The sequence below is a fragment of the Sminthopsis crassicaudata genome, chromosome 3 (genome assembly GCF_048593235.1).
Source record: "Sminthopsis crassicaudata isolate SCR6 chromosome 3, ASM4859323v1, whole genome shotgun sequence".
NCBI classification, from domain to species: Eukaryota; Metazoa; Chordata; class Mammalia; order Dasyuromorphia; family Dasyuridae; genus Sminthopsis; species Sminthopsis crassicaudata.
In genome coordinates, this window is record NC_133619.1 from 189604826 (window position 1) to 189620523 (window position 15698).

General features: G+C 30.9%; 1 protein-coding gene across 1 annotated transcript in view; it reads right to left on the reverse strand.

The window, feature by feature from the left end:
• Positions 1-15698, reverse strand: part of ROBO1 (roundabout guidance receptor 1) — a 582961-nt gene that overhangs the window by 26232 nt on the left and 541031 nt on the right. Inside the window, exons 25-27 of the mRNA XM_074299785.1 lie at positions 14507-14651; positions 10050-10298; positions 6133-6536 (exon numbers count right to left, since the gene is read on the reverse strand). Of these exons, the coding sequence (XP_074155886.1) occupies positions 6133-6536; positions 10050-10298; positions 14507-14651 (798 nt within the window). The remainder of the gene's footprint in view (positions 1-6132; positions 6537-10049; positions 10299-14506; positions 14652-15698) is intronic.

Here is a 15698-nt window from a genome sequence, read left to right on the forward strand (position 1 = left end):
AAAAAAATGAAAAAGTTGCAAAAACAGATTTTTGTGATAATACAACAAGAAACAGTATATTTTATGACCTATGGATTTTAGAATTTTAGATTATAGAAATAGCTATAAATAAAAATATGGTAATTGAAGCATATTAAACATTAAAGGAATTTATCATGTATTTATTTATTCATGTTAACTTCAATGTTGGGTCATAAAAATGAAATTGTTTCTTAAAAAAAAAAAACAGCCTAGTAAGAATTTTCACTCATATACTTGAAAGAGCACAAATAAGGAACCATTAGATGATAATAAGTCAGATAAAAGTTGTGAAATTAATTATGAGTAAGCCAACAAATCCATGAAAACATATTAAAGCTGAAACTAAATTCATTCTATTGCATAAAATCATCTGATGTAGGCTCAAGAGTTTCTTTTAAGAATAATCTTTCAACTTTATTTCCCCAATTGGTTTGATTAAAAAAAAAAAACCAAACACAGATATTTGTAATGTCATTTGTAAACAGTAGTTAAAGTTACTTGATTTCACTTACCTGGTAGTGAATTTATAAATGAATTAAAACAATAGTTATCACTCAGAACATAGAGGTTTCAATATTTTCATTATTAGGAATATTTAAAATCATATTCATTTGATCAGCATGCAGATATTTTTTTTTTCCTTTAAAGATCATTCATGCAACTCCCAAAAGGGCTCTGGCTGAATAACTCAAGTAATTCAAGTCCTGCTTTTATAATGCATACATTACAGTTACAGGCGAAAATATGCTGGTTATTAACCTCCTGCAACAGAATCATGAATAAGTAATAAATAAAATGGATTATTCATGATGGGGATTTATAGTAAAAGTAGTATGTTATCAGCATGAAGATTATTATAGATTCACAACTTGGATTTTAATCTCACTTAATAATTTTTTTAGCTACACATTTCAATACTTCTGAGGATTTGTCATTTTTATAGCATGTGAACTCCACTAGTTTTGGTTACAATCTCTCTATAACGCAGTAGATAGTCTAGCTGTTATTTATACAGTCAATATAATGATGAATTCTGCTAAATTTAGATAAACTGATTAGTTCTTGAACAACAAACATATCTTTTACTATGCTCATGCTGTAAACCCTTCCAGAGTGGTAGGATATCTAAAAATTTGTACTTGGCTTTTAGGAACAGTTTCTTACTACAATGAGGTTACAGAGAGAGGACTTTAGTAAAGGTTTTTTGTAAGAGTGTCAATCTTTGTTAAAACAAAACTTAGAATAATATATTTCACTTTTCTTGGGTATTCCCTTTTGCCCTATTAACCTCAGAAGCTGAGGAGGGAATATTTAATAAAATTCCTACAAGTGAAGGCACAACCTTCATGAACTGATATCTGTGCTACTATATATCCCAAAATCCATGAAACACAAAATGTGTAGTAGATTTTGTGGCTGATAGCTCCTATATCATTGTATTTTCACGTGGTGACCATGTAAGTCTCTTCTCCAGGTTAAGCCCAAACATCTGAGAATGATTAGTTGAAGCAGAGTAATTTCATAAAGTGGGATAAAAAAAGATTAGAACACTTTTATGATTGGTAAAAAGACATGGGTCTGTCATTTAAAAAGGTGACATAAAAAACAATCCGAGTATCTTACTAGTATTCAAGAAAATTTTAAAAAAAGTTAAGATGCTGGAATGACTTGTGAATGAATTCTTTGTGGAGTATATAGAAAGACACAGGTAAGATTTGCACAGATTGAGAAGACAAAGCTGGGTTATGGAAAGAGTATGTGGATGAAGTCATAGGTCATTCAAACACTGAAATAAGTCTGAAGGCTTACACAGAAAAATAAAATGACAAATGTAATTCAAAATATGCTATTGCCAGGAAAAAGAAGAAACAAAAAGTTATTATAGTGAATAAAAAGTTCTCACAGGAAGCAAAAATAAGCGGGGGGGAAAAAGTCATCATCAAGAATGTCCTAATATCTAAATCATTTAGAGATAATCTATTTTTCAAATACATAATATTTACATTTGAAAATTGAAAATAGTATAAAATCTTAGGGATTTAAAAAAACATTTTTTTAATATAAAAGCTTCCCAGGGAAAAATTATTTGGAAGATATAATTTCTTATTTTCAGATGGCTCTCAAATTGATCTAAAATATTCCCTCCCACCTATCTTTTGGTTTCCTTTTTTTTTCTTAAAATGTAAAACATTTTTAATTCTGTACTTAATTTTCAATAAAAAATTTGTACATACATAACAAAACATAAAAAAGGATTCCCTGTGAAATCCTCAATCTCCATTCTACTTGCTTTAAGAAAGAGTAAATTATATATTTCAAATGTTACTTTGAAAATAATTCTGCTTGTTTTCTTTGGTGCATTTTTTGGCATTGCTTTTTCTATCAAATTTTACCAAATTTTCTCTATGTATGTTCAATCCTTTTCAGAAGAAATTGAAGTTTCTAATTCCTGTATATTCATCTTCTCAAACAAACTAATTATGAGAAATAGCAAAATCCATCTTTCCTTGTTTTTACACTACTGGTATTCTTTTTGCTCTCTCTTCTCTTTCCTCTTTTCAAATCTTAAGAACAGAACCAATCCTTCCCTTCCTTTCTTACATTTGTTCTAAATATATACTCCAAGACCAAGCAATTTTAAACTTTATTAAACTTTATTATATAAACTAATTCAATTCAAAATTTCTGAAACTATAACTGCCTGTGCCATCTAATTTTCTGAATGTGCATACAAGTACAAATCACTTTTGTGTAAAACAAACTACTATTCACATATCTTGGCAGTAATTACATAGCCAACTGGTGTGATTTAGAACCTTTAGAAGGGAGGGCCTTGGCTACAAATGACAATCACTTTTTAAGATATTGCATTTTATTTTTTTTTCATGTCTCTAATCACATCTTCTCTGGATTCATGAAAAAATGGATTCAAATTCATGAACAAGAGACAATCTCTCATAAGTTTTTTTCCTCATTTGTAAAATATGATAAACTGCCTTATTAATTATCTCATAGTTTTTAAAAGATTAAATGTGATAATGTTTCTTAATTATGACTTCATCACTTCTCACTTCTCTGAAATTGCTACCATCCGGTCTACTTTCTCATCATCTCAAGGTTTGATCTAATGCAATACAGACAGTTTCTGTGCTTTATTTCTTTTCCTAATTCAGCCAATTTTCCATTCAGCTATTAATTTGATTTTCCTCAAGTGCAATTCTGTCCAAGTCACTTAAATCCTCTGGCAATCAGAGTCTTTCACAATCTTACTCCTTCCTTCATATCTTTTCAGTCTTCTTACATCTTAGTCTTCTTCATATATTCCGTAATCCAGGATACTGTCCCTTTACAACAAAATACTCCCTTTTCCAGATTTCAGTCATTTTCATTGAAATTCAATCTTGGCTCTTGGCTTCCTTCAAATCCCACTTAAAACCCTACCTTCTCCTTTCTTGATTCCTATGTCCCCTCTTTATTTGTTAATTGTCTAGACTTAAGAAGGAAATAAAGAAATATTAGTAATGCAAATTAAACTTAAAAGCATGTTGTGTACATTTCCTTCCCACAGGGCAGATTGTTAAACATTTATCAGCATACTGCTATACCTTGTTACATATTCAACTTAGGAAAGATATATGTTTAATTTCATTGATGTACCCCCACCTACACAGAGACAGTATGACTTAATGAACAGAATGCTAAATTAGTTGGGAAGAGAATGGCACTAGAAGTCTGCCTTAGCTATGTGATCTTGGGTAAATTACCGAAAACTCTGTGCCCCAGGCAAATTGCAAAATTCCTCCACTAAAATTTTGTGAGGTTGTGATTTTTATTGATTTAAATATTTCCCACATCAGAGGCTAATGAGCAGATGAAATAATTAATCTTGATATATATAAACCTGTGATGGGCCAGAACTCTGAACTTAAAACAAGAATTCTTATTAAGAGGTTAAGTCAGTGGAATTGATGAGACAATAGTTATCTAGTTTAGCATGGTGCTTAATAGTTCTCTAAGTTCAGTATGACTGATTTAATCTTACAACAAATAATGGTTTCCTAGTGATATAATGATTGGTTTATACTCAGTGTAGAGCATATAAGCCAGGTGGGATTCAGAGCCAGGGAGCACAAGAGGACTGAAGGCAGGAGATCAAGCAAGCTCGTGGAACCAAGAAGAGAGAAATTCATTTCTTCATCAGCCTTGTGGTGGCAGGCTGTCCTCCTGCATTTTCTCCACCAAAATCAAGTCCCCTCTGAAGGCCACGAGAAAGCTAGCTGAGCACCAGGTGAAGGAGACGATAAAGACTTTTAGACTTTGGCTATTCTGGTGGTGATTACTCTGCTAAAACAAAGGTTGCTCCAAGACCTCCAGAAAACCAACCAAGAACATTACATTTTGGCATCCCAATGTGAGGCTAAGAACCTACATCTGTGACCCAGAAATTACGGTAAGTACAAAAATAGACAAGAAGGAAACTTTGTAAAGATAGCCCTTTACAAGTATTTCACCTTCTTTTCCACCTCAAGGAAAATGTCTTGAAAGCTTGGTGAGACTGAAAAAACATCAAGGTTTAATTGTAACTTGATCACTGAACTCTTCAAAATATTAAAATACATATCTCCTTGTTTCTCTAAGAAAAAAAGAATTAGATCCAGAAGAGTCAGGGAAGGTATGATCACTTCCTTTTTGGGATGCTCACCTTTATGAGAAGTCAGGGAGGATATGACCACCTATTTAGCATGGTACTTAATAGTTCTCTAGTTAGTACATGCACATAGTACTTAATATAGTTCTATAAGATTCATACCTATGATAATGTAATTATAAGAGAGCATATGAGCTGGGAGTCTCAGCCAGAGTCAGAGCCAGAGAAGACAAGTGGACTAGAGGCAGGAGCTCAGAGCCAAGGAGAGAGAGATTCATTTCCATCTTTATCAGCCTTGGGATGGCTGGCCTGTGCTACATTTTCTCCACTGAAACCAAATCCCCTCTGAAGGCCATGAGAAAGCTAGCTGAGCACCAGGTGACAGAGACAAGACTTTTGGACTTTAACACCTGTCTATTCTTGTAGTGATTAACCTACTGAAAAGAAGGCTGCTCCAGAGACCTCCAAAAAAATCCACCAAGAACATTACAATAACCCTGATACTTAATAGGATGCCTTCCTTATAAGTGGGTACTACTATGCTAGATGTTAAGGATATAAAGCCAAACTCTGCTCTACATTTTAATGAAAAAACAACATACACATAAAAGCTATATGCAAAACACATATAAAGCAGCTACAAGGTAATCTTTCTGGAAATAGACAACTGGGGGTGAAGAATAGGAAAGGCTCACATTACCAAAATGTGCCTCCTGGACTCCAGAGTCCACCTTCCACGAAGAAATTTAGGTTCTGATTAACTTTCCATGCTATCTTGCCTTGACCCAGGCCCACTCCCCCGGAGCCATATTTGACTCCTTCCACTCCCCTCCCTTCCTACTATGTGTTGTTTTCCCTTATACTGTAAACTCTTTGTACTTTTCTGTGCTTAGTATAATACTTAGTAAATTTTTTTCATTCACTCACTCATTTATGGATGAAGGAAATAATGGACTCCAGGAAATGGAAAAGAGAAGGGAGGAGAGCATTCCATGAAAGTAGAGAGTTAGTGACAAGATAGAAAGATGGTAGATGAAGTATAAAAGAAACAGCAAGAAGGTCAGTATGATTAGGTTAGAGAATGCATGTAGAAGAGAAATATGTAATAAGGATAGAAAGGAAGGATGGGGTTAGGTGGAAAAGAGATGTAAATGCCAATTAAAGGAGTTAAAATTTTATCATGAGGTAACAGGGATATTTATTAAATAGGGGAGTTGGGGATGACGTGGTCAAATTTGCACTTTATAAAAATCACTATTGTGACAAACTGAAGAATGGATGAGAGCAGAGATTACTCAACTGAATTTATTTACTCTTTTATGTAATTGGTAGTTTTAGTTTCAATTTTGAAAATGCTTAATACTAATATTTGTTACCTACTTTAATAAGATATAAATGAAGATAATAATTCAATGCTATACACTTAAAACAAATTAAATAATTTCTGTAATTATGCAACTTACCCATAGCATCCTGCATTTGACGTTTTGCTACCTTAAGACCAGCATATTCAGCTGCTGCTGCAACAGCCTGTGCAAAATCTGCATCAGTAAAAAATGAGCCATCAGAAGAACTAACACTGGAACGCCCACTTGAAATATTATCTTCTTCTGAGGCTGAACCCCAGCCATTTATCATGGAGCCAGTTACAGAGCTTTCCAAATCGCCAACACTAGAAGCAGGGGTCTGTTCTAGCCCACGTAAAAGAAGCCTTCTGGTTTGCATTTTGGCTACTTCCATGTCAGCTTCATCTTCTTCTTCTGGTACATCAGTATCCATATCTGAAACAAGGGGTCCTGAAATGTAACCATAGGTATGTGGTGGAGAAATTGGCCTTGGTGGTGGAGGAGGACTAACAGGCTGACGTCTGTGTAAAGAGAAAAATAAATACACAAGCTTTAAGTTAATTCAAATGATACAAAAATATCTAAAGACCAACTTGACTTTAAAAAGTCATTTAAAGACATTTAAAAATTCTGTTCCTTAGTTTATTAAAAATTGTTGTACCAAACAAACAAACCTTTCTAACTAGGTGTGACAAAGCAGAGTTACTATATTTTATGGATAGCATTGTTGGAGAAGATACAAAATCTAAATTTATAAGGGTCTAGTAACAAAGTGTTCAATTATGCCTGCATCATTTTATGTTTCATTATTTGGATTAGGTCTATATAAAAAGGAAAAGGCAATTATATGTGAAGGTTAAAGACTATCTTTGTAGGCAAATGCCAGTTGATGAGACCAAAAGGTTATAAATAATTAAGAAAGCTAGAAATTGCCAAAAACAACAGGCATGTACCATAACAGAATGTTCCATAAAATGATTTTTTCACTCCTTTTCTTTCCTTGCACCAATGTAACAAGGCTAAGGAAATTGTATCAGTTGTTTTGAAAAATATATAATAATAATGTTATTAAAAAGCAGTATTTCATGACTTCAACAAAACCCCTAAACACTTTTATCATTATGACATACATTCCTATAGATTTTATTCTATTACAAAAATATCAGTCACTTTACTCGCAATTAAGGCAGCTAGAAATTCTTAACCTTATGTCTTCTTTCCCTCAGTAATCCAATTCATTTTACTTTTTTTAGAGATTAATGATTTTCACTGAAAACTGATTGGGTAAACTTTTTATCTTAAGGATTACTTACTGAAGAACTGGTAAAAAGTTATAATTTGTTAAGTGACAATTGATTTAAAACACATTAAATCTGACATCAGCATGACTAGATTTTCAAATTTTCATTTGGAAAATCTACAGTTATTATTTTTCTACATGGTAGAAAGGATAAGACTTGTTTTGGGAAATTAAAAAAAACATAACTGCTAAGGTTATAAGGTTTTTGGATAAACGTTTCAATTAAAAAACTTATGCATTAAAATTATTTTGTGTACTTTTTGAAAAACTACAAAGAACTTGAAAGAGTTTGAGTTATTTCAAAAGGAAAAAGTAAACTTAGATTCAGTAATGACTGGGCTGTTCACATTGAATGACAATTGGTTTTACTTAGAATGAAAATCAAGTAGAGTTAGACATATATAAAATACAATTAGCTAATATGTTATTAAAAAGAAAAATAACCCTTTTGATCATCACTAAATACTTTAGAAAAAGCAGGTTCACCAGTAAATAAAGTTATATTTACTAAGCAAATCAACATTTTGTAAAGCAAAATTATTTCCATGTTAAAGTAATAACTTACACAAAATCAGATTTTAGAGTAAGGTGGTAGAATAAGAATAATAATTTAATTATTACCAAGCCAAGTTAAAGTGGAAAATATATACAATATGTGAATCAGCTCTAAAAAATACAAACTCAAATTACACATGATAAAGATCTAAATTTTGAAATGTCATTTACTAAATTAAAAAAAATTAAAAATCATTTCAAGATCAGCTGCATTTAGGTAGCTCTACCACTCAATATAACAAGCATTTTAATTTTTTTTTCCATTAGGAAATTCAAGAACTACTAAAATAATCTGCCACAGAATTAAAGTCATGAAATCAAATACTGTTAGATATGGGAAGGGATTTTAGAGATTACCTAATTCAGCAAACTGTGCCCAATGCCTATCTTTCTGTTTAATCCAGAAGAACTAAGAATGGTTTTTAAGTGTAAATACTGTGTAAAAATAAGTGTAAAAGTAATAAAAAAAAATTCTTAGACCTTGACTTGTACAAAGAGGAAGAGCATACAGCAATAATTTGTCAATCCAGTCCAATATGAAAAATATTGATGCTAAGAGAAGTTAAGTGAGTTGTTAAAAGTTTCAAGTTCAAGGCATTTTCCTTGATAATACTCAGAGGTATTATTTTTGTGAGAATGGCAAGTGATTACAATAAAAATAATATTAAATATTTTGTATAACTTTTGGAATATTTTTCTGAAGTTTCAACATACAGTTATATATAAAATTACCCAGCTTTAATGGAATTTTAAAACTTTAATTTCTCTTAAATACTGAAATTTTTTTAAAAAGCAAATTAAATGAGTGTCTATATTTAAATTAGAACACAAAAGAGGATTGTGAAACTGTGAGTCCACCTCATATTGGTTATTTAAACTATTCTAGTATAACCAATCATGAAAAAAATTTAATAACTGTTGTTCTTAAATTGAAATCAAAATTAGAGCACACAAACATTTCAAAGAATACATCTTAGACAATATGTAGTCCTATAGAATTTTGACATACCTTTGCCAAGTATGTGATTGTTATTGGGTTTGAATTTTTATTTTAAAGCATGTTAAACTTTTATAATTTTTTTCAGGTACACAAATTGGTATTTCAACTTTTTAGGGAAAATGAATCTGTAATATCTATAACATATACCAGTTATATGGTACATATAACTGGAATCAAAAATATTTTTTCCCTTGGAATTTAATGTTGATATCTCTATTTCATAATTATAAAAAAATAAATTCTTCATGATGAAATTTAAAAAATAACATTAAAATTCCTTTTAAACCAATAAAAAGATTTAAAATAAGAAAACTTTATTTGACAGTTTTAAAAATGCTGGAAAAAGTATTCAAAGAAACAAAGGAAAATAACAATCATCATCCAATAAGAATAAGATTAAAGAAACTAATAAAATGTGTCAGGCATTATAAAAAGTACAAATGTAAAATCATTAAAAATAAGAGAAGCATTAACATGATACAATAATAGCTTTTGTGTTTTAATAATGACAAATGAAACAGGTGAGCATAAAACATTATTTTATTTATTACTTTACTTCATATTATGTGTCACACATAATCTATATCAACATCTGCACTTAAATCCACATGCATAAATATGTAAATTGTGAAACAAGCAAAACAAAAAGTTTCTAATCTAATATTTCAACTAAATAAAAACATAACTAAGGTCAAGTACAAAATATATATATATATATATATATACAAAGACACCAAACTCATTTTTCTGCAGCACAATAGCTATTAAGACAACAATTGTTCACTGGAAGGACTGAATGAAGGCAACAGCAAATACAGTAAGATAGAGTAAGACAGAGGAGAAAGAGAAAGTGGAGGAATAAAAGTTAGAGTGGGGAAAATTATATAAAATTGGCTGGATTAGATTTTATGAAAAGAACAATTTACAAATTATGATTTACATGTAATCACAAATACAATTATAATAGTGATTATATTATTTCTGTGAAATAATGTATATCATTTAAATTTTTAAAGTTCACTTGGAATAATAATACAAAGATTACCTTAAAACCTCAGTTAATGATATTACTCCACTTAATAATTTTGAAATCACAAAACGAATGCTGCTCATGAGTAGAAACAACCTGATTTTACTGGTAGGGAAAACATCAACTTTTAAAACCTCTGCACAACATACCTCCTCTCAGGCGGGTGTTGCACATGACCCATGTCATCTGGGCAATCTTGTAACATAGGCTGAAGTTCCTCTTGGGGTGAGGGTGTAAGTGTGGCAGTAGACTGATGGCTATAGGATACTGCTGCTGGAGATGAAGCTGCTCCACGAACTGGTGGAGTAGGACCTCGTTCATCATCATCTTCTTCTAGCTCATCTTGTTGTAAATACATCCTTGCTGGTGGCACTGGACATAGAATTTCTTGGTCATAGCTAAAATATAGAGTTATGCAGATATCAGTTTTGAAAACTTTAAAAACTTAAAACATTTTAAAAATGTGCTGTCACTTGTATAGGAAGATGATGCTACTGACTATTACCTGGTAAAACATTTACTTTTAAAAGTTTTCTTTCTAGTATTTATTTAAGAGCTCTCTTGAATAAGAGTACTATACATATGCTAAAGTTTTCCAAACTAATATGACCACAGAATAGTTCGGAGTTTGAAATATATTTATGAACTTCAATAAATATTAGCTGTTATTATTAATAACAATAATAGCTAGTTTTCATACATCACTTTAAAGTTTGTAAGATACTTTATGTGTGTGTGTGTATGTGTGTGTGTGTGTGTGTGTGTGTGTGTATATATATATATATATATATATATTGCATTTGATCCTTATAACTCCTTTATGAAATAGGTTAGGTACTATTATTAACCACATTTTAAGGATAAGGAAACTGAGGCCAAAAGATATAAACTGACTTGACCAGTCACATAACTAAGTGCTGCAGCCTTTGGTCTTCCTGATTCTGCTTTTCCATATAGTTTAAAAAAAAGATCAAAGCTAGCTAAGACAAAAAGTATTTAACACATAAAGCATCATTTCATCTAAATGCCATCTAGCTAGAATATAAAAATATAAGGCCTTTTTTGATAGAAACTAAACATATTCTCTAAATTTAAAAAACACTATATGAAATTTATATAATAGAAACTGAAAATGTGTGCAAAAAATTAATGTTTATGCAATTTCATGTTTAGAAATTGAAAAACTTGAGATAAATTCCATATGAATTACCACAGAATATAAACTCCAGTGTCATTGGGAATAAATATATGTTGAACCAACTTGGATTGACCTTATTTACTCTTGCATGTATTTAATAATATTTAATTTTAAATTTGAACTGATTTTAAAAATTTAAATATTTAAGTAACATTTAAATATTTAAATAATATATCTGTATCTCTTTGCCAATATAAAATGTGCCAATTCCCAATCTAGAAAATATCCCAAAGTTGGAAAAATTTTGAATAGCAACACATAAAGGCAAACATGAAAAAAAGATTTGTGAATTCACCACCATGTGAGCTGAATCACCTGAAACTCACTTCTCATTTCATTCTCAATTGGAAGTCAGTTTAAATAATTTGAAAATTCTTTTCTCCAATGTCTCACTTGATATTTTCTGTCTCTCCTTTACTTCCCCCTTCCATAGACTAGAAACAATAATAGAGAGAGGGGATTATCACAAGATAATTTCATAGCTGCAGAGAAGGGCTAAGACCCTGCCTTAGTCAGTGGTATTTGCTAGTTAGAAGCCTGCAATTCATCTATTTTGTCATCTTTTAATGCTAGAAGCAGGGAGAGAAAAACATCTCTTCTTCCTCCCTCTCCTATCTGTGGCAGAACCAACAATGCTTTCCAAAATATTTACTATCTATAATTCTATACTATACTTTCTATCACATTTTGCTTAATTTTTGCTATTCTTTCTCACTTGGAGAAATACAAATAAACATGCTATAAGAATACAGAGATCCATACCCATATATAAGTACATACATGCATATATACATTTATAGCTATATCAATAAATCAGGCTAGGATTTCTGTGTATGGAGATCTGAAAAAAAAAGAAATAAAATATGTTCACTTCTATAAAACCTTTGATTTCTCAGTTAAAGAAAAAACACAAGACCATTTTCTTGGAATTTGTTAGATAACTGACATCTACACTGTAACAATACAATGTTCTTTGCTTTTTTCATTTAACTCTAAAACCATTTGAGGTATATACTCCTCTTTTTATATATTACTTTTCCTTTAAATCACAACTAAAATTCCATCTATTATATGAATCCCTCCTTTTTTTCAAGGGTTTTTCAACCCCTATTAATTCTTCTGTCTTCTCTCTTAATTATTTCCTGTATATGGCTTGTTTGTAAATATTTCTTTGCTTGTTATCTCGTCCATTAAATAGTAAGCTCCTTGAAAATAGGGATTGTCCTTTGATTCTTTCTGCATTCTCAGAGTTTAGTACAATGTCTGACACATAGTAAACACTTAAATTTTGTTGACTCATTAGCTTATAAGCACAGCTAAAGTGCATTCATACTGGACTCATTGAAAAGGAAGGAGTATCTTTTAATAGGTCAAAGACAGGATCTTTCACAAAATAGAGACCACTAAAAGCTATCACTGCTGTTGATTTGAATTCAGATTTTAAGAACTGCTTTCATCCCTAATCCTCCTGAGGTCTTAACTGATTGTACTGAATAACCTTTAAGAAATCTCTCTTGGATGTGTAAATCTTGCTGGTTTCTTATATTCTCCTAATGGGGGTGAAATAACCAAAAAATTTCTCATTTTGAAAGGCATCTGCTGCTAAACAAAGGAAGTGAAAGCAACAGGATAAAACGATCAGACTTCATATTCATTTTTAAACTCCGCAAAATACAAGAAATCTTAATTCTAAACTGTTAAAATGAATGCATTGTTCTGACTTCTGTCACCAATGCCACTTAATTTCTAGGATTAACAGATTATTACAATAAGGATTAATAGGAAATTCTATCACAGCCTGCTACACTTAGGAAAATATTGTTAAATGGCCTATTTAAAACATTAAATCATGATTTTAACTACAGCAGAATTTAGCTACCTTTAAATAATATTTTAAACAACCCTAGTCCAGTGGACTAAGAGTTGGTCTGTTCAGGCCCAATGTCTAACACATCCTAGCTAAATCACCTAATATTTCAAAGACCTAGGCAACTTTTTTTTAAAGATGCATTTGCAGAGAAGATATTAACATGCATTGTATAAAGAATTTCTTCAAAAATTTTTATCTTAAGTAATGAAATCATATGTCTAGTCTTAGAATTTGCAAAACTGAAGGATTCTGTTACTATCCCTTTTCCTCCCAAGGATTTGATGTACTGCACTGAATCTCATTTAATCTTTTTTTAACAAGTAAGTTTCAAATGTTTGTGCCTCTTTCTCCAACTCCTTTAGTGTGGATGCAATTCCCAATAGTTTCTCAGATGGAAAGGAAAGTTACAGTAATTTTCTCATCCAATTAAATTAGTTCAGTCTTTATCCCTAATATTTATAACAAAATACTCCAATATTCTGAAAGATCTATAATTTCATTAGTATGCATATTCCTTGACTGATAAAGACTGTTACTGCTCTGTGATTATTGGATGGACTATTAGAAAGGGGAAAATCACCTGGAAGTAAATATTTTAGAGATATATGATATAGAGGCTCTTCACTTTAATTGGCTTCAGACTCTGTATGATGTTAAAAATGTAGTTAAGTTCCTAATATTTTATTCTTCAAATTTAAATGGAATATTTATTATGAACTTACTGTGTACAGAGTACTGTGGAAGAGTGGGGAAAATACAAAATTTAGAGTTTTATAAAAGGTTCTATACAGCCTTTAGTCTAATAGGAGAATATGACAGTCACAATAAACATAAGTTTTGAAAAGAAAAGGGGCATCCAAATGTCTTTACTCTTAATATTTTGTAAAGATCACCTTCTTTATTTTCAAGCTTCTGAAAATCTTATTATGGAGGGTACTCCCATTGATGTAGTTTACAGATGTAGTCTGCTTTTTTTGTCTAAAGACATCTCCTTAAAGGAGGAATTCAGTTGGATGAATATTTTCTAGTATCTGTATTAGGCTGGAGACTTTCTTCTAGATCTTTTAACATTAAGGGTATAGCATTAGAGTAGGAAAATTAGGAAATGATAAATTCATCTTTGCCTCCATCAGATTTTATAATAGCATCCTTTATGCTATTTTTCCTATGCTATTCTTCATTAAAGCATATTGTTATTTGCTCATGCCCATCAAGCACGATTCTAGTGCCTTGCTTTAAAGGGCATTGTTTCTTTGGATTCACAGCCATATATTGCCACATTCATGCATACATCAATGCAATTTTTAAATATATCCACTGTTTGAGAGGAAAAAAAAAACCACAACAATTTGAAGATGTTAATCTCTGGCTAATTTAATATGCCAATATTACATTACTATGGAAATGACAGGATTTTTTTTAAGAGCCACATTTCAATGTTTGTAGGTAATGTCATCCATCACACACAAACCTGGTCTATAAACATTTCAGGTCCCAAACAAGATGTCATATTACAGGATAATCTCTCATCTACATACCTCTCATCTACAGAAAGACTGTAATCTTCACTATTGCTATGGGGAGGAGGATGTGCTGGAGGAGGTGGAAGCAAGTCTGCCCAGTTCATACCCGTTTGTTTTGGTAACTTCGGTGTCCTTGCCCCTTTTTTGTGACCTTGACTCCCTTATGAAAAAAAAGAAAAAGAAAGAAAACTCTCATCTCCTATTTTAAAAGTCATTCTGAAAGCATTTTTATAACAGGGCCTCATAATTAATATTCTTTTTCAAAAAACCAAGTAACCAAATGATTTTTCTCATTAATTCTAATAAGAAATTTATGTAACATGAAAAAACACATTTATATGTTTAACTGTTAATAGTAAAATGGAATAAAAATATAAATGCGTTTCAGAAGTAATATCAACAAGACTGATCTTTGAAGACCAATTAATTACATTATAGATTATGAGCTGTAGATATTTTTTTGTTTTATACTTCTATTCTTTAATTGCTGGAAACTAAAAGACAATATGATATAGATATAATCTCATAAAATTCCACTGGTGCATTAAATAATTAAATATACATAATTTATACTTCTCCATTGACATTTTTTTAGGCACAGTGAAATTACTGGCTTTAGTCAGAATAGCAGGTGCAGATAAAAACAAAAGAAAAGTGAGAAATGATAAAAGTGTGGCACCAATGCTTTCAGCTGCTATTTTTACAAAATTATGGCTTTATAGTAGAATGATGCTGTTTTAATAATTTTAGCAATTTGCTAACAACTTATAGTATTCCAGGTGCTGCTTTTTGAAATTTTAGTACAATATGATTTGTTTTATATATATATATATATAGCCACATATTTTTATTAAATTTTTTATTTTCAAAACTTATACAAGGATAATCCTTACAAAACCTTGAGTTCTAATTCCCTCCTTTCCCCACACCTAGAAGGCAAGGAGTCCAATATATGTTTTTTATTTGTTTGTTTTTAATTTATTTTATTATAGCTTTTTATTTACAAAATATATTCATGGATAATTTTTCAACATTGACCCTTGCAAAACCTTCTGTTCCAAATTTTCCCCTCCTTCCCCCCACTCCTTGCCTTAGTTGGCAGGTAATCCAACAATGTTAAATAAGTTAAAATATATATTAAATCAAATATATACATCTTGATACAATTATCTTGCTGCACAAGAAAATCGGATCTAGAAAGAAAAAG